General features: G+C 43.3%; 1 protein-coding gene across 1 annotated transcript in view; it reads left to right on the top strand.

Moving 5' to 3' along the window:
• Positions 1-20521, top strand: part of COL22A1 (collagen type XXII alpha 1 chain) — a 223894-nt gene that overhangs the window by 181893 nt on the left and 21480 nt on the right. The window contains exons 42-50 of the mRNA XM_068396530.1: positions 1772-1807; positions 2733-2786; positions 12422-12466; positions 12922-12969; positions 14844-14957; positions 15130-15183; positions 17388-17441; positions 18269-18322; positions 19790-19843. Coding sequence (XP_068252631.1) covers positions 1772-1807; positions 2733-2786; positions 12422-12466; positions 12922-12969; positions 14844-14957; positions 15130-15183; positions 17388-17441; positions 18269-18322; positions 19790-19843 — 513 coding nt within the window. The remainder of the gene's footprint in view (positions 1-1771; positions 1808-2732; positions 2787-12421; positions 12467-12921; positions 12970-14843; positions 14958-15129; positions 15184-17387; positions 17442-18268; positions 18323-19789; positions 19844-20521) is intronic.

The raw sequence follows: 20521 nt of genomic DNA, 5'->3' as shown, positions 1-20521 counted from the left end.
CCAATGGGCATATATGCATATGCAATGCACACACATACACACGCATGCATGCGGCCACACAGACCCATGCAGAGAATAATGCCTTTATCAACACTCATATAAACCTAAACAGCACTTTCAGAAACATGAGTAAGAATGTCTTGATCCTGCTCCTCCTTTCTGGCTGACGAGGTTTGAAGACCAGTGTTGGAATACATACGTGAAATGCGGATCTTTCCAGCAGCTGGTCTTGGACACCTATTCTGCCCAGTACCTAGGCCTCTGCACCCCAGTGTCCTCCAGTTGCTGGCACCCAGACCTCTCCCAGTCACCGGCTCATCTGTCTTGAAGGTCACTAAGATTCAACCAGATGAGCTCAGATTCATGAGCTTACCCATTCTGAAGAGTGTTACAATAGGATTTAATGAGAATACAGTAAATAGGGTTACATCAGGCTGATGACCAGTCACCAGTGGGGTTCCCCAGGGCTCAATTTAAGGGCCAGTGCTCTTCAATGTTTTTATGAATGATCTGGACGCAGCAATTGAATTTACATTAAGTAAGTTTGCTGATGATACTAAACTAGGAGGAGCTGTGGACTCCCTTGAGGGTAGAGAGACCTTACAGAGAGATCTGCATAGACTAAAGAGCTGGGCAATCACCAACTGTATGAAATTTAACAAGAGCAAGTGCCGGATTCTCCACCTGGGATGGGTAATTCTGGTTACATGTACAAATTGTGAGATGAAAAGCTGGAGAGCAGCCCCACAGATAGAGATCTAGGGGTTTGGGTAGATGGCAAGTTGAATATAAGTCAACAGTGTGCCCTTGCAGCCAAAAGGACCAATCATGTCCTGGGGTGCATCAAGCACAGTGTAGCTAGCTGATTGAGTGAGGTGGTTGTCTCACTCTACACTGATGCGGCCCCACCTCGAATACTGTGAGCAGTTTTGGGCACCTCAATATGAGAAGGACATCAAACAACTAGAGTGTGTCCAGAGCAGGGTGACCAAGATGGTGAAAAGTCTCAAGGGCAAGACTTAGGAGGAGTGGTTGAGGTCATGTGGTTTGTTCAGCTTGGAGAAGAGAAGGCTGAGGGGTGACCTTATCGCAGTCTACAACTTCCTGAAGGGGGGCAGCAGAGGGGGAGGTGCTGATCTCCTCTCTCTGGTCACCAGCGATAGGACATGAGGAAATGGAATGAAGCTGCATCAGGGGAAGTTCAGATTGATCAATAGGAAAAGGTTCTTCACTGAGAGGATGGTCAGTCACTGAACAGGCTCCCCAGGGCAGTGGTCATGGCACCAAGTCTGTCAGAGTTCAAAGAGCATCTGGATGATGCTCTTAGCCATATGGTTTAGTTTTAGGTAGTCCTGCGAGGAGCAGGGAGTTGGACTTGATGATCCTTATGGGTTCCTTCCAACTTGAGATATTCTATGATTCTATCATTCTATGACTGTAGTGATGAAGTCCAGGGCTCAGTCAGACAAGCATCATGTTAGCATACAACTGACCCCTCTGGTCCCTTTTTCTCTTTTTTTCTCACACTTTTTCCTTCATAATCCACCTCAGTTTCTTCCTTACTCTGCCTTTGATCCTTCCCCTAAACATCCTGCTGTGACTATTACACACTCCAAAAATGTCTGTGTGAGCAGTCTGTCAGACTTGCTCCTTTTCCTCACGCTTCCTTCTCCAATTTTTGTTATCTTGGTGCTTCTGGACCCACCCTGATGAGCCAAGATGGGGGTATTAATTTTAAGTGTTTTGATTGCTCTGTCTTTTCTGTTTGCAGGGCCCTGTGGGACCTCCAGGAGACAAAGGGTCACTGGTACAGTATGTCTTTCTAACTACACCCAGATTTTATGGGGAGGGGACAACCACGCTAATTGTGTTTCTACCAGTGATTTCATGAAGGCATGTTTAATTAGTTTCTTTTTGGCCAAGGATAGTAGGGTCACAGGGTGGCTGACCCTCCAAAGGGGACTTCTCTTGTGCATTACCAGCTACTTGTCTGCTATATTGAGTTGTGGGAAAGAGTTGATCGGGACTCTTGGCATGGTGACAACTTTTCCTTACCTGTCAATAGTCCTAAATAAGAAAAAATGAGTCACTTGTATAACCCTTTATTCAAAAAAAGCATTTCAAGGCACGTAATTCAAGGCACACTGCTGTGCTTTATAGCCAAGGCCTCAAAGGTTTAAAATAAACCATTTTTAAGCATTTTTCTTACTTCAGTCTTACAGAAAACCCTGCATTTCAGTATTCACCAAAAACACTTAGCTCCTCAACATGCAGTTTTACAAGGATGCAATCTATCGATGTGAAACAAATAACTGTGTACCGTGGTCTCAGTATACTCTGGCATGAATTTCCAGCACAACAGCCAGTCCTAGCCAGTGCACTAGCTTGGCACTGAGGAGCTGGACCTTCTTTTTTCCTCTACAGTCTTGTGCTTAGTCATATTTTCTCCCTGTTCATAAGCTTGCCTCCTATGAAGAGTCATTATTACCTTTCCTATCAAGGTGTGAGGCTTGACTTTAGTGATGCACGTAAAGTCCCTTGAGGCACAGAAATGACTGATACTGTGATAGTGCTATGTGAGATTTTTTTTCCTTAAAGTCTTTCATAGTCGTTTAACTGCTAGCTAATTTTTTTCCCAGTAACTATTGGGTTGAAGATTTCTTCTCTTCAGCTAAGCAGCAGCTCATAAGTACTGTTCATGTTATTGGCTTTGTCTGTTCTCTCCCTACCAGGGTCCCCGTGGTGTACCTGGTGTCCCTGGACCACAGGGTCCTCCTGGCCAGGATGTAAGTAAAATAAAAGTGTAAGTGCTCAGGAAATTTGCCAATGCTTGAATCTAATTTCCCTAAAAACTGTGCTCGTACTCAACCACAGTCATTGAATATTACTAGGATGGTCCAAGGGAGATGATTTGCAGAAGTGGAGCTCTTACGATTTAGGAAGTCAAAGGGGAAAACAGTTAAGCTAAGGAGGGTTGTCTCGAGTAAAGTGGTGAACTTTACCACTAAACCATTTTAAAATGACACTGGAGAAGGGACTTGGCAGCATACACTGGGGAACGATCCCATAATAGAAAAGGATGGTTGTTAAGCTGTCTAGGAACTTCTTAGAAGCTGCTATGTAACCTGTAACATTTCTATGAAAACAGGGCCACAGCTGTTAAAAAGCTCTTTGTGAGTTCATTTTGCTGCTGCTACTGTGCATGAGAGATGACATTTTAATCTCTTAGTGCATTTTCCTCAGTCCTGCCATCTCAGTGGGTGAGTCATGGAGCTGAGGGACAGAGAGAAATGTGGAAGACTCCCAGCTGGAAAGCTGACCCCTCTCACTGCCTGGTTTTGTCACAGTGTTGAATCAGAAAGAGGAGCGTGGTTTTTTTTTTCTCTGCTGGTCAGCCAACTCTGTGATGTGGAAACCAGTTCTGGAGGAAAACCAGCAAGGAGGCTCTGAAGATTTTAAAAAGCTTGATCTTTGGATTTGTGCCTATTGAGGGAATGCTCTGGGCAGGGGGCAGTGGCCTTCTATAATTCTCCTCAGCACTGCTTTATGATGCTGTCATGTCTGAAATGGGTACCAGTTTTCATGAAGTCCATGGCAAGTGATTGTTAACCCCAGTATGGCTTTATTGACGTACATCAGCTGGCCTAAACAGTGTACTTTCCTATGGGATGGATCTCCATTCCTCCTGCAGCATTTGGAGAAGAAGGTCTAGTTTTCTTCCCACCTACTTTGTCACAAGACAAATGATTAAGGCCAGGGTATCCCTCCACAGCCCATGACAGTAGAAATGGTCCTTTGCCTCCATCACCCTGTGTCCCTGAGCAGTCACAGATTCAGGATTGATTGCATCCTGCTGACTGCCCCTAGATGTCCTCACCTTGTCTCAGATGTTTGAGGTTTTAATCAAGAGGTTTTAAACAGGAGATGCAATAGATGGGTTTATTACAACTGTATGGTGTGAGGAGAGTGCCAGAGCCAGCTTTTCTGAGTCTGTTTCTGGCTCTACTCAGATCAGCGTTGCCTGGTCAGCTCTTGGAGAGGCCCTACTACAGTCTTTACATCTTTCCTTCTCCCTGAGGAAAATTACCCAAACAGAACCATTCCTTATGGTACTTATAAAACACATCCTTTATTACACTAACTATGTCTTTTAGGAGCTCTCTGTATTCTGGTTCATCACCTGTTAAGCAATTCTACTTATGTTTCAGGAAGTGTAAATGTAACTACAGGGCATATTCCAACATTTCTTGGTATAACAGCAGGGATAACTATTTTGACAAGATCATGCATTTGCCGTTTCTTCATCTCCACTTTCGTTTGTGACTAGTACAAAGGATTTTTTTGTTCTGCTTTTGTACTCTTTTATATCAATGTAGTATTCCTGTATTCTTTGAAGCAAGCCCATTTTTGTACTCTGTTGTGTTTAAACAGTGTGTCATCAGTTAGAAAAGCTCTGATTTGAATTGCTAATATGAATTTGCCATGCAACTCCCAAGCCATTCAGTGGCAATAGCCTCAATAGCTTGCCTCAACATCTTGTTTCTTGCTGTGGCCTTTGCAAATGTATTCCATGTGTTCTTCTGAGACTGAATAATTTCTTTAAATCACATTTACATACATTAGGTTATTCTCTGCATTATTTTTTCCAGTTACAGATTCATCAGATGTTCTTGGAAGTGTCTGCTATAAGTTATTTTATTCCCTGATACTGCAGATCAGATTTACAGTTGTACTCATTAATGACTTGGATGAGGGAATAGAGTGCACTGTCAGCAAGTTCGCTGATGACACAAAACTGGGAGGAGTGGCTGACACATGGGAAGGCTGCGCAGCCATTCAGAGAGACCTGGACAGGCTGGAGAGTTGGGCGGGGAGAAATTTAATGAAATATAACAAGGGCAAGTGTAGAGTCCTGCATCTGGGCAAGAACAACCCCATGTACCAGTACAAGTTGGGGACAGACCTGTTGGAGAGCAGCGTAGGGGAAAGCAACCTGGGGGTCCTAGTGGACAGCAGGATGACCATGAGCCAGCAGTGTGCCCTTGTGGCCAAGAAGGCCAATGGCATCCTGGGGTGTATGAGAAGGGGTGTGGTTAGCAGGTCGAGAGAGGTTCTCCTCCCCCTCTACTCTGCCCTGGTGAGGCCGCATCTGGAATATTGTGTCCAGTTCTGGGCCCCTCAGTTCAAGAAGGACAGGGAACTGCTAGAGAGAGTCCAGCGCAGAGCCACGAAGATGATTAAGGGAGTGGAACATCTCCCTTATGAGGAGAGGCTGAGGGAGCTGGGTCTCTTTAGCTTAGAGAAGAGGAGACTGAGGGGTGACCTCATTAATGTTTATAAATATGTAAAGGGCAAGTGTCATGAGGATGGAGCCAGGCTCTTCTCAGTGACATCCCTTGACAGGACAAGGGGCAATGGGTGCAAGCTGGAACACAGGAGGTTCCACATAAATATGAGGAAAAACTTCTTTACGGTGAGGGTGACCGAACACTGGAACAGGCTGCCCAGAGAGGTTGTGGAGTCTCCTTCTCTGGAGACATTCAAAACCCGCCTGGACGCGTTCCTGTGTGATATGGTCTAGGCAATCCTGCTCCGGCAGGGGGATTGGACTAGATGATCTTTCGAGGTCCCTTCCAATCCCTAACATTCTGTGATTCTGTGATTCTATGATTCTGTGATTTGGGGAGGTGGAAGAGTCAAGACTTCGTTTGCATTAACTTTGGCCAGAATTATCTCATAAGTGAATAGATTGGTTTTTTTTACATGACTACATTCTAGCTTCCTTCTAGTGCCCTAAAAGCATGTGCCGTATTTTTTGCAATAGCACTACCCAAGGTCACCTTTTGAAACATCTGTTGGCAACTCAGTCAAATATCAAGAGTTCTCAGGACAGTGTCTTGTTTTATTAAAATTTAGCTTTTGAAAATCCTTGTCAAGGTTTACAATACAGTTGTGCTGGTTTGGCTTTGTTCTGTTCCACTTAGCAAAAGGCTTGGTGTTTATTTGTCCTCTAGAGTTCACTATGTCCATAAATCCCTACAGATTCTCTTCTTCAACAAAGCTAGGACATATTGTCTTGTCCCATATACATTATTTTCTTGTCTTTCAATTTGTATTTTTTTTTCTGATTAACTAAAGCTCCAATTCTTAAAGCCCAAAAAGTGCTTTCTCTAGGCTTTTTTGTAGTCTTTAATTTTCCCCATAGTAGGACGAATTTGTTCCACAATAGGACTACTACATATTGTGCCTACTTTCATGCCCTCAATTACTTCAAATATTACTTCCACTTGCTTTTGGAAAAAAAAAAAGTCCTCATCACATTTTAAGCTAGCAATAATCCTGTATCGAGTACTAATAAAGGATAACCTTAAATACCTTCTTTCAGAAAAATTGGACAATCTCATATTCTGAGAGTTACAAAAAAATATTTCTACATGTTAAGTGATGTTATGTGCATGGCTGCCTCCTCCAGCTCTTCCAGACCAGGTCTCTCCTGCCTGCCCCCTGGTGCCCAGGACCTGGGGTCTCTGCCCAGGTCAGGTGGATGCGGCTGCTGCTTTCCCATTTGCAGGTTCAACCAATAACGAAGCTGTGCATGAATCCCAGAGATACAGACATGGGCACACACACACAGGGGACACCGACATGGCTGATCACACAGATTGCAACAGACAAGGCACCGCCTTCAACAGCACCTGCATACAGGACTCACATACAACGTAAGCACAGAGAGCCAGGTGCCCTCCTTCTCTTCAGCTGGCAGAGACAAGTGGTCACTTGTGGTGGCACACACACACCACTCTCTAGGTTCACAAGCACACTCATACTTGCAGATCCTTTGAGCATTGGCACAGCCCCTCTGTCCTGGCATTCCCACCCAGATCCCAGATCCCCTTACCCACCCTATGGGTCCCCTACTTGCCTGCTGGTCCAGCTTGATGCTCGCTGCAAACACATAACATTCATACACTTGTCCCTCATGCACTCCACACTCACAGCTCCCCATGGGCATACCAACATGGACCCTCCCCACCCACCTGATACCCTGTCTTGGACCCAAGTACCCCTACTTGCCAGCTGGTCCAGCTTGAAGTTTGCCAATTAATACACACCCCTCTACACACACAAACACATCAGGACTGGGGAAGATATAGACACTTGCCCCATCCTAGCTGGCACCAGGCACATGTACTGTGACCTGTGGTCCCATGCCAGCGACTGGCACTCACCTTGCTCATGCTGGTCCCCCCATAGGTGGCTTTGGGAACACACACCATTCCCACCCCAGTGGCTGGAGGTTAAAAGACCCCTGCACTCACTCCAGTAGCTCACAACAGAGGCTGGGGGAGCCTACACCCCCGGTCTGACTGGTAGCTGGCACCAGTTTTCGCTCACGTGCACATACAGGTCTCACCAGTAGCTGGCACTTAGTCCTTGCAGTACACACACACGTTATGCAGAGAGATGGTTAAGAAAAGGTTTAATAAGAAGGACAAACCATGGTGATCAGGTGCAGGGCTCAGACAGACAAGTGCACTCACCGCCTCTGGTTCCTTTTATACCCTTTTGTGTCTACCCCCCTGTTTGTTCCTTTCTAGTCCGCCTGCCCCTGCACATCCCCTCATGCATCTCCACAGCTCTATCAGTTCCTGCACCCCTCCCAGTTCAGCGTTCCCCTGGTTTATAATCTTATCACTTGCAAAGTCCAGGTTGGTCTTCCTGGAAGTGCAGCCTGTGGTTTCTTGATAGCGCATCAATTAGTGTGAGAGGCAAGGTTTGTTTCTAGTTAGGTCTGTGTCTTGGTATGTTTTGTTTCTGATTTCCTCCTTTTCCTTCAGTTTCCAAATTAACAAGGTCCTGGATTAGACAACCTTGCTGGAATAAACCTTCTCACACTCCCATGTGCCTTCATCAATTAGTGTGACTGTCCAGGTTTGGTTCCCATCACTGCCTCCCTTATTTGTCAGGTTTGTGTCCCTGTATGTTCTTATTTATGGCTTCCTCATTGTCCCTGTTGCATTGAAAAACGTCCTTGACGAGATACCCCTAAAGGAGCAGACTCTCTCGACAAACACACTTTCACCACACATTTTTGGGAAGCACTCACTTCCCTTTGTCTGTCTGCTGGGAGACAAAATATTTCTGTTGAACATATCTACTTAGTTCCCTTAGATTAGAAAAAAATCTGAATGAGACATTCTCTTCTCCTACTATTAGCAGTGAGGGCACCCATTTAATAGGCTCTTTCTGTATTTTGATTATGATAATTTTAATTAACATAAACATCGAATTAATCACTTTTTAATTATGTTAATTATTTATGATACCTAGGTTCCAGTATTACCAGGAATTTAATCTTCCCCTGCATTTATTTTCATAATTACAAAAACTTTGCAGATGCATACATTATGCCATCGGACCTGAAAAGCAGTTATCTGTTCTGGGGTTTATTTTCCATTACAGTTAGAATCATAAAATCACAGAATGGTTTGGGTTAGAAGGGACCTTAAAGATCATCTAGTTCCAACCCCCCTGCCACAGGCAGGGACACCTTCCTCTAGACCAGGTTGCTCAAAGCCCCATCCAATCTGGCCTTGAACACTGCCAGGGAAGGGGAATCCACAGCTTCTCTGGGCAACCTGGGCCAGTGTCTCACCACCCTCACAGCAAAGAATTTCTTCCTAATATCTCATCTAAATCTCCCCTCTTTCAGTTTAAAACCGTTCCCCTTCATCCTATCACTCCATGCCCTTGTAAAAAGCCTCTCTCTTGCTTTCCTGTAGCCCCTTCAGGTACTGGAAGGCTGCTAGAAGTTCTCCCCGGAACCTTCTCTTCTCCAGGCTGAACAGCCCCAACTCTCAGCCTGTCTTCACAGGAGAGGTGCTCCAGCCCTCTGATCATCTTCGTGGCCCTCCTTTGGACTTGCTCCAACAGCTCCATGTCCTTCTTATGTAGGGGGCCCCAGAACTGGATGCAGCACTGCAGGTGGGGTCTCACGAGAGCAGAGTAGAGGGGCAGAATCCCCTCACTCGACCTGCTGGCCACTCTTCTTTTGATGCAGCCCAGGATATGGTTGGCTTTCTGGGCTGCAGGCGCACATTGACGGCTGGTGTTGAGCTTCTCTTCAACCACCACCCTCAAGTCCTTCTCCTCAGGGCTGCTCTCAATCCATTCTCTGCCCAGCCTGTATTTGTGCTTGGGATTGCCCCAACCCACATGCAGGACCTTGCACTTGGCCTTGTTGAACTTCACGCAGTTCGTGTGAAATTAGAAGGACAGTTCCAAGGAGCCTTTGTGTTTGTTTTAGGGTACATATACACCCCAAATCAACATACACTTATTAAACCTCCTATTGTTTTTTTATTCCTGGGACTTATAATCTATTTAAGCTATTGCATTTCAAGTTTAGTTTTCAGTCTTGTAATAGTATTACCCCACCATAAACCTGTGTGACTGCTTTCCTTGTACACTTTCTCATTCTTTTATTTTCACGTTCATCACTTACTTACCTGAGCATATTTTTTCAGCATGTCTTCTGTAGAGCTTCCATCAGTTCCCAGTTAGAGGCCATTCCTTTGTGTCAGATTTTACAGACCGATAGAGTACTCGTACTCTGGATCCGATAGAGTACTCGTACTCTGGATCCTGTGCATCATACCTCCTCATTGCTGACATCTTTTTCCTGGCATGCTGTACCACTCATTGGATATTCTACTATGTGCAAGCCACTGTTGGCTGCGAACTCCTGAAAGTGTTCAAACTTTATGAGCCTTCCAACACTGCTTGTTATTTGGGTCTGTGCATGTTCCCACATCCCACTAGCAGCGTTTCTTTTTGGTGCCATGCAGGTTTTGGGCAGACTCTTCTAAGTTCTTTTTTTAATTTTCTGGCTTTCTCTTTTCCAGTTTCCTCCCCTGTTAGTCACCTTGTCAGATGGAGTTATACTCTCTGTGCCTTCCTTCTGGCATTTTCATTCTGCTATGAGCAATGGCCCTTGTTGTCAGCCTTTTCTAACTCCAGGCATCTACAGTTCAGCAATTTTTCCTCTACTTTGGACTCTGCTTCCAGTTCCCTGTTCTCTGATAATGGCTATAATGTTTCCTCATATTTACTCAATTCCCTAGAAAGACATTTGTGGGTAAATATGAGCTAAGAGTCTCTTCATACCTTATCTTCTCTTGGTTCTCACCTGCAGAAAGTTTAGTTCCTCAGGAAACAAGGTTTCATCCACGGGCTCCAGTACTACTTCAGTTCCACTTCAGCTCCACTTCAGTTCGTGTTTAATATTCATCTCTTAGAAAGTCAAAGTAACTGAAGGGTTGTTGAAAAAGAACAATCAATATATTTTCCCATTTTCTCTCTTCTCTAGCAAGAGGTGAGGGATTTAAGTTATAAGCGAGATACAAATTCAAGTTTGCTCTATAGCTGTAATTATGGTGTAGCAGGACATCACAACTTTGCCTGTGCACACACACAGTGCGGCTAAGTCATTAATCCCCAAGTAGCCAAGTAACTCCCCATCTGGTTGTCTGCATAAATAATACAATGACCTGATTGGAGACAATGGACCAACCTGAGACAAGGTGATTGACAGAACACCTAGTGCCCTTCCTGGCAAAGCATTTGACCAATTTTGAAAGGAGCTTTCCAGGTGGAAATTTTGGATGGTCTCAGAGAGTCTCCTAGATAGCCTCTGCTGAGCTTAGACCAATTAAAAGCCACTACTTGTATCTTCAGTGTGTTGATTAACAACCTGGGTGTGGAATCTGGCACCATCCCAGAGACCTCTCCAGGTGGGTCTTGCTGCAGAATCAACAAAACTGAACACAGATAAAATGCTTTTAAATGGTCAGTAGAAACTGTTCCTGCAGATGTAAAAATGATCATGTAGGACAGCCTTTTGTATGTGGTTAAGATAGTTAGAAGGTATTTTGTATGTTCTTGTCATGGTTTAACCCCAGCTGGCAACTAAGCTCCACGCAGCCGCTTACTCGCTCCCCCCAGGTGGGATGTGAGGAGAATCAGAAGAGTAAAAGTGAGAAAACTCATGGGCTGAGATAAAGACAGTTTAATAGGTAAAGTAAAAGCTGCGTGCACAAACGAAGCAAAACAAGGAATTCATTCACCACTTCCCATGGGCAGGCAGGTGTTCAGCCATCTCCAGGTAAGCAGGGCTCCATCACACATAACAGTAACGTGGGAAGACAAGCGCCATTACTCCAAATGTCCCCCCTTTCCTTCTTCTTCCCCCAGCTTTATAAGCTGAACATGACATTATATGGTATGGAATATCCCTTTGGTCAGTTGGGGTCAGCTGTCCCAGCTGTGTCACCTTCCATCTTCTTGTGCACTCCCAGACGACTCGCTGGTGGGGTGGTGTGAAGAACAGAAAAGGCCTTGACTCTGTGTAAGCACTGCTCAGCAATAGCAAAAACATCCCTGTATTATGAACACTGTTGCCAGCACAAATCCAAAACATAGCCCATACTAGCTACTGTGAAGAAAATTAACTCTATCCCAGCCAAAACCAGCACAGTTCGTTAAGGTACTCAATATGGATAGAACATGCATATGTTTGAGCGATGACACAGAGTGATGGGCCAGCCTGATACAGGAATTTAGCAGAGAATAGTTTGGGGAAATCTCACCCACTCCAACATAAAACATCACTGCAAGGACCCTTGCAATGCAGATTTCTGTCACCATTTGGACAGTAACAAACTGTCCTGTTCCAAAGATTCGATTTCCCATGTGAGCATTATTTTATGCAAAGATTTTAAAATAATCTTTAGTTTTGTTTTGTTTGTTGGGTTTTTTTTGTTTTTTTTTCTTTTTTTTAAACAAACTAGCGACTTGCTAATGACAGGCAAGAGACGCCCATAGCAGAGGGATCCCTTTTCCAAACCATGGCTTCCGGGACCTTAAATTCTAAGGACACTGGTCATTTCTATGCCTTCACCTCATGAAAACTGATACCAATACACCCCCACAAATAAATAAACAAACAAACAAAAAGGGTCATTGCTATTTCAGGTGCAAGGGATGTTTTTGCAAGGCTCATGCAAAGCAAGGTCTCAATTTTGCATGTTACAGGTGTCTTCAGGGATTTAAAGCTTCATCCTTCACACTATTGCAGTTTATAGTATTTTCTGTGACCAGAACACAAGCTAAAGCAATTTCAGCCTTTGTGTGACTCAAATGAATCTAACAAGGTCACATGGTAGAGAAGTGAGATTCAGGAGAGGTTCAGAGGATGTTAAAGTTGCAGATATTTAAAGGAGTTTACCACATCCAAGGAGCAGTGGTGCTCAGTGGCAGAAAGTAAAATGCGTGCTAGTCCAGAGCAGTCAGCAGAGTGTGGGAGCAACCAGTGAATTATTGTATGATAATTTCACACTTTTTTCTTTCTCTTGATCTATAGGGTCTACCTGGAAATCCAGGGGAAAGAGGACCTCCTGGAAAACCAGTATGTAACTTCACTTCTATGTTTTGACTTCACTTCTGTATTACATCTTCCTTTTAGCTCAGTTTCCGCCTGTATGCCTCACCTCAGAAGTGCACTTCAGTGCATTTCCACTACTGCTCTTCCCAGCAGAGCAACTGGAAAAACACAAAGAACCACTAAAGCATTATGATAAAAATATCTGTGATTGTTTTGGAACAGTTTGAAAATAACTGGATATCCTGCATGTAAATAAAAGCCAAAAATTTAAAGATACTTTCTTAGCATCGCTATGCAGTACCCTCAGCAAGAACTCATTTCAGGTGTGATGAAGTGCATTGATAATGTAGGTGTTTGGCCCAGTGAGTCCTAGGCAGGGCAAGGTAAACCAATGAGAGTCCGTAAGCACATTCAGGGAAATTTTTTATCCCTTGATGCCTTTTAAAATTGCCTGAGATAATAAATTTCTCCTTCCACAGGGTTCCTCACCCCTGCTCTCTCCAGAGGACATAAATCTCTTAGTAAAGGTAATCAGCCTTTGATGATGATGGGAGTTTATCTGTATGTTTGATTCAGAACTGACACACTCTGTGATGGGAAAGTGTCTGAGCTACAAGAGCAAAAGTTGCCTTTAAACACTCTGTCAAAGCTTGAAACTTTCAGGTCTCTTACTTGCACTGGTATAGGGACACTAGAGCTGGAGATCAAAATCCAGTGCCTTTTGACCATCCCCAGCAGTGAAATGGCCTACAAAGATTTTTATAACACGGTATATGTTACAAAAGTTCTGAGGCTTTTTCAGCTCTGAGGTATGCATTCCCAAGGAGAAATAAACATAGTCAAGTTGTTTTACCTAAACCAGAAAATGGAAACCATTTTAATAAAATGTCTGATTTTTCACTTATACATTCAACTAGTTTTGAACTGCAGGTGCAAAGTCGGTTTGAATAGTGCATCTAAAAGGATGCAGGTAATTAACCCCAGATGCACCCACGTTTCGAAAGTGACGATCTATCTGTCTGTTTTTACTCTCCATGTAGAAAGTTGTCTGTGAAATAAGTCAGTATTTGATAGGTGTTGACTTCAAAATCTTTACAGATTTACATGGGCTGAGTTGGGAGTTTTTTAAGCAGTCTTGGGACACGGCAAGAAATCCTTTCTTATTGATCAAAAAAACCTAAAAAATCACCTTTTTTTACCAACCCCATTAACAAAAGGACCCTTTTAAGATTGCTACTGTGAAATGCCTTCATTGAAGAGCTGTCTTCTTATGGAGGCAAGAATTTTTCTGGAGATTTCACCTTATTATATTGTTTGGGATTTCTGATCAGGACTATAGCAAGAGACTGATTCTTGGGTACAGGATGCCATTTTGATGTTCCTTTGTTTTCTTCCTTTGATTATGCTATGGTTAAACACACTCGTATGCCTTGCATGTTCTTTCTGCTTGGTATTTTTTCACTGCGTGCTTAGTACAGATCTATATAAAGTAGCACCTTGAAATCCCAGATGAAATTAGAGCTCTGTTGTTCTGGGTGTCTCTCAAGGACTTATAAGTAGATAAATACATATGTAGAGACTGAGATTTAGAAAGACAGTTTACCCCACAATTTTTCAATGGGTCATTGACAGAGTTGGGTGTTGGAGCAAGGTCTCCTAACTGTCGGCCTGATGATCTGTGTGTTGTGCTGTGCTGTCTCTTATAGGCAGGATTCACTCCTCTTTTGCTGAAGGAAGTCTGCCTTTGAAATGGAAATGTCATACCCATGGTGTTTAATTTGCTGAGAATAGTAGAAATGTAAAGACTACTGAGATGATGCTTCAAAGAGTTTTGGAAGGAAGGAGGTAGTAGTTCTCCATGACAGAATTTCGCCAGCACACCATGACTTTCATTTGATCTTCAGTAACTCCATCGGATGAGTTCTTGTCCATGCTAGCTGCTGAATACAGTTTCCCTTGTAGAATATCTTTTCTGACATTGTGCTGCACCTGGATTTTCCCTAGCAATTTCCCCTCTGAGCAGTAACCCAGATCTTTCAGACTGGTGCAGACCCAGTTTTCTAGTAGTCTTGTAGCTTCAAAACAAAGTTGTTGTTGATAGTCTTGCTTTGCAGCTCTCTGACCTCCCCACTAGGAAGGGCTTTTCCTTGGTTTCTTGATCCTGGATGATCATACTGCATGGGAGCATGTATGAGCTCGGCTGTTGACCCTCACTCTGCTCCACACTACCCTCCTTTCAGTTCTGTAAGGCAAAGTAACCCTGATCCTGCCCAGTGTGGTCAAACTGCAAAGGCCTACGTATTATACCTGCACCACACTGCTGCATTCATAATGGGTGTCTGTAGGGTCTGCTAAGTGCCTTCAGTCTATTGCTCATTTATTTCTCCATGTTCTCTCCTAGGATGTGTGCAGTGAATGCCCTCCAGGCCCACCAGGACTGCCAGGCATCCCAGGTTTCAAAGGTGATAAAGGTCTCCGAGGACCACCAGGTAGAGATGGCCAGGATGGGAAAATGGTAAGAGAGCTGTGGAAGTGACCACGCTTTGGATGTGGTGTAACTTTGTTTTATAACATTTTTAGATGGTTGATTTTATCTTTTTTCATCAACAACCTTCTGAATCTTTTTTAGATGTCTGTGGAGTCAATGGAGTAAACTAGTGTTTACCTCTACTTCTTCTGCATTGCAGGGGAATGCTGGTCCCAGAGGTCCTGCAGGCCCACCTGGGCTGGATGGCCCAAAGGTTGGTTGGTTTTCTTCAGTTTTCTAATGAAAACTTATTTGTGACTTGTTAGTACACTGGCTGAAGTGTACTTCTTGGTGGCATCCACCTCTGTGTAAAGAGGTAGGACTGACCTTTTGAGTGGGCCCTGTACAAGCAAATCACTGGAGTGCCACACGTGCACAGAACTGCACAGCTCCCCACATGAACACTGTTTCACTTAAACAGTGTCTTCCACCATCCCTTTGTTCACACACAGACACACACAAACACACACACACACACAGAAGTGAAGAGCCTGATCCTTGATGTTGAATTTCATTATATTGGTGTTTTGATGACAGATAAGGACTTGAGGGTAAGTTTTAATCCAAATCAAGTGAGGAAGAAATTGAAGCCTCATCAGTAGCCACCCTGCCTGTTCCTGTCCTCTTTGAATCCTATATGCTTGAATCACTTAAATTAAGGGTGATGCAATGGGCTGCTGGGTTCCATATACGCTATCTGCCGTGGTGGTTTTATCTTCAGGCTCTGAAAATTTCCTGAAACACGCTATGGGAAGAGTTCCTTGTTTCAGCTATCTTCTTTCAGCTATCTTGCTTCAGCTTCTGCCTAACGGTCTAGGGACATAGGCTAGCATAAAACTTCCAATGATGTCTGAAGGATTTCAATAATGTCACATTTCAAACACTTCCCATGAAGAGATCTGTCATCAGTCTGCTCACAATGCCAGTGCCTGGTCACAATCAAAACCTTTACAACGGCCTAATGTGAAATACATCAAAATAAATCAATGGAGGGAGAGATAAAGTGTTTTCATGATGGACCACAGTTTCCTCCAGACTTCCCTGCATTACTGACTTGCTGTCTAAAAGAGCTTCTGCTATTTTAACATCTTTGTATTTGTACATTAGAGTGTAGGACAAGCTAATAGACATTCATGAATTAATTTTATATCTTGCAATTAAAAGTGTGGTGGGGAGAGCAGTAGAGTCTCAAAAGTAAATATAAGGTTGATCAAAATGAAAGTATGTTACAGGATAAAATTTGCAAAAGAATTAGTAAACCATAATGATGCTAACTGGCAGAAATGCCAAGCAGTCTGAGATACCACATCTGCTGCTTTCTTATATGCTATGAGAAAGCAGAGATTTGGGCAGCAAGATTGAATGTTTAGGTGAAGTAACAGGACCAATTTTAAAATGTACATGTGCATAAAATAAAATCAAGTAATTGATAAATAGTCTAACTTGTATTCAGTAAAAAGGCAGATTCATAGAGTTTGCAAATGTTAAAAGAAAACATTGTAAGACCTCTAAGAAGGTGCAAACACAAAGACAGTCTTTGTGGCTCCTTTCTAAATATATTAGGATGATCCTCACAGTGAAAGACGCAAAGAGGTCTGCACTTTTGAAGATGCAGTATATTGTCCTTTCCAACACCGTCCAAACTAGTATTAGGTCCCATTCTCAAATAGAGCAGTAGAACTGCAGATCTTTACTCATGAGCAGCTTCTTGCCTTCTGGCAATATGAATTAAGCCTCTTTTAATTAATAAATAGCAGCCCTCCCTCCCCCACTTGTCTCCTAGCTCTCATATAGTAAACCGGAGTATTTCCATGTGCACCAGTTCATTAGTGTTCTGTACATTGTTCATAATTTGTTCGCCATCATCTTGGTGTTTTTCAGTGTGTGAGACTCGTCTTACTTTAAGCATTGATAATACAGACATCTATATTTCAGTGAGCTGCCTCTGTTCTGTTGTCACTATGACAGAAAGAGAGAGAGAAAGAGGGGCACTTTCTGGGTATGAATTTTCTGACTGCACCTTAGAAATGCCATTTTTATTACTGCTGAAAGGAGAGGAGATTACTAGCTCATACGCCTTTGTTAGGCTGGATGATTCCTTACCAAGATCTGATTTAGTGAAGTTCCTAACAACCTGTCTGCTTTCTAAGGATGTGTAAGTCCTCTTCAGGTCTGTGAGACTGCAACATAAAAAAAGGGCTATGCTGGGTCTGCTCAAAGGCCATTCTTCACATATATTTCTGGTTCCAACATTGGTAGTGAAAGTCTAGGGAAGATTTTAAGAGGAGGGCAAGCAGGACTCAGTCATAATTTATGAGTTTTATGCTCAAATGTCCAAGTGCTTTATGAAATAGGTCAAAAAAGCTGATACAATACTGAATCTAAGTGACTTTCAATGGCTTTTTCTTTCATTATCAGGGTGCTAAAGGAGACCGTGGTATGACTGGGGATGCAGGAGAAAAAGGTGAACAGGTAAAAACAGAGTATGCTTTCCAACAGTGCCGTCACTGTGATTGTTCCTTCATCAATAACTCCTATGACATCGGTATAGGAATATTCTTCTCAGAGGAAGATGGGAGCTCTTCATCACTGATAAACCTCAAATGGGCTATGTTGAAGAGTGGAACTGTAGCAGTCCTCCACAGGCTTCCATCCCCATCTCCAGTAAAAACCTTCCCGTATGATCTGTTTCCTCACCTCTAGATTGGATGCATTCAATTCTCTACATTACCCAACCTTGAGTCATTTCCCCAGATAATGCCTAGATGAGATCCAGGAGGTCAGATGTCTTTGGGTCAGAAAAGCCAGTGTTTGTCCTAGAGGATGAATGTGAGGATGACATCTTTTAGGAGGGACTGAGGTGCCACAGGCAAGAGGAGAATGGTCTAAATTAGAGCAAACTTTCATAGTTAATTTTGCCAAGGGCTGAGTCATTAGTTTAAGGTGCAAATCAGCATCTCTTCAATGAGACTTGTAGGATATTTTAAACAGCTTTGGTTTCCTGCCTGATCTCCTGCCTCATGCAATTCCACAATATCTGTTCTCATCTGCCGTTAGCATAGACTGAAGTACATATTAGAAAAAGTACACCTTAAATCTAACTATGTTTATTTCTGAAATGCATGCTTTGAAAAACAAGGTTTTGCTTTAAAAAGCCATGGATCCTTATTTTCTCATAACCAGCTCTCTGTGTATTGTCGCATTTTGATGTTACCTCACAATGGTCAATCACCAGTTAACTTTTATACAACTAGAGATCTGTATAATGCATGAAGAAAGTCTTTCTTTTCATTCTGCAGGGCCACCCTGGAATGCCTGGCTTCTCAGGAGCTCCTGGAAACCCTGGTCCACCTGTAAGTTCCTCTGTTGCAAAGAAGATGATTCTGTATTTTCCTTACTAATAAAGGTTGTTACCAGCTCCATACGGAAGAAAGGGCCATTCCCACCTGTCTGTGCATTGCATTTGTATTTTCCAGTGGGTTCCTAATGGTCCCCTGAGTGTCATAGAGTTCCCCACTCATGATAATTGCTATTTAATACATCAGCCACTTTTCACTTATTGCTTCAACTCACTCTGTAAATTCATACTAGGCTTCAGCTGCTCTCTTTATGCAAGGCAATGATCATGAAAACTTCCTCAGAGACTACTTAGTAGTATGTGTATAGGTGTTTTCTTATATGTGGAATAAGTTGTCAGTCTAGAACCAGCAGATCTAAGAATGTTTTAATTCTCAGTTTTACACAGTGGTATGAGACTGGATTTTCTCCAATTTTCATATCCTGTGTTACTTTTGAATTAAAAGGCATCTTATGAGTGTCTCTCACAGTTCTCATTCCTAGCTCTGCTGATGCGTGAATACAATTACGCTTCTTCTTATTTAAAAAGGGGTGACGGTGCAGAAGCAGGGCTGAAATAACTTGGCTCTCCTGCTTGAGATATCGCTGCTTACACCCTCCAAGAGTTGGGACTTTTCCTGAGTGAAGGACTTTTCTTTCCAAACCGCCTTTCTTTGCCCACAGACATCAATACTCATATTGCTGCTTACAGTGCAGTTTGGCTCTGCCATGCTGAGGGTGTGCAGCCTTCATCTGCTCTGGGGATCAGCACAACCTCTTCAAAGCTGAATTTACTGACTAAATGACAGGAGGTACCAGAAATGATGATTAGATTAAAATTCTGTTTTCAGTTGGTAGCAGTGCCTAAAGGATGCTGAATGCTTTGCCACTGGGACAACACATGGACCTGCTTTGTGGGTCACTTGTATTAACCTCTTACTGCCACAGCCATAGGGTTATTCCAGTAAGATTATAACTCAAAATTGTCCCTATTGTCCCTTGAGACCCTCTGAATAGACTCACAGTCAAAGGAAATGTGCAAAGTAAAACTGATCCTGTGAAAGCAGAGCAAAATGTGATGTTCCTCTAGATACTTTTTTTCAACTTTTGCTGACATTTTCCTCTGTTTGCACTGACTCATGGCTCCAGGAGTTTGCCTGCCACAGAGTGTGCTTCAAACTGCTCCCATAATTTCTGTTCTTCAGAGTTATTTTTGTCACAGGATTGGCTTTTTCCTAATTGTCCCTTATTTTCAGAAGGAAGGGCCAGGACCAAACTCAAATGTCTGACTATTTCTGGCTTTGGAGACTGATTGAGTGCAGAGGTTGGCACTGCTTTTCTGCGATGAATGAAGAAATGATGGAATGAATGCTGAACTGAGTGACTGAAGAAAATTTCAGTGTTGCCAGCTGTGGTAGGGAGCGTGTTGACAAATGTACAAAATGCATTCATCACTCATGTTGCTTCTGCTTTATTTTGTTTAGGGACCAGATGGGGCACCAGGACCAATAGGACCAGCAGGAAACCCAGGAGACATAGTAAGCACTAAGCTGTGCGTTTCCCCACCAGCTTCACCTATATTTAGCTCTGTGAAGTAAAGCTGGGCTGGAACCCGTGTAGTGTCCTTTGAAAGCTCCCAAAACTATTCAGCCTGAATCAACTCTGCACCTCCAAGTAGGACCCCCACAAATAACCACAGATTACACTGTTCCTGCAGTTTTGTTTACTCATCAAATTAAACTCCAAATTAGCCAGAGCATAATCTAGTCCATGGGACCTCTAAGTAGGTTTTTGTACCTCTTGTCTGTCTGTCCTTGCTATTAACATCTCTTAGCCTCTAGAATAGGATGACTAAATCTGATAGGATGCTTCATGATTCAGGCTAACACCTGAACTGTGCGTGGGGATCGTCAAAGTGAAACCAGCAACTTTTTGAAGGGTGTCACAGGACAGACTGCTCAGATCATAGAATCGTAGAACAGTTTGGATTGGAAGAGACCTTTAAAGGTCATCTAGTCCAACCCCAATGCAGTGATCAGGGACACCTTCCACTAGACCAGGTTGCTCAAAGCCCCATCCAACCTGGCCTGGAACACTGCCAGGGAAGGGGCAGCTACAGCTTCTCTGGGCAACCTGTGCCAGTGTCTCACCACCCTCGTTGTAAAAAATTTCTTCCTTAAATCTAGTCTAAGTCCACCCTCTTTTAGTTGAAAACC

Source organism: Nyctibius grandis, chromosome 3 (genome assembly GCF_013368605.1).
Source record: "Nyctibius grandis isolate bNycGra1 chromosome 3, bNycGra1.pri, whole genome shotgun sequence".
Taxonomy (NCBI): domain Eukaryota; kingdom Metazoa; phylum Chordata; class Aves; order Nyctibiiformes; family Nyctibiidae; genus Nyctibius; species Nyctibius grandis.
This window is presented reverse-complemented; position numbering and strand designations above follow the sequence as displayed.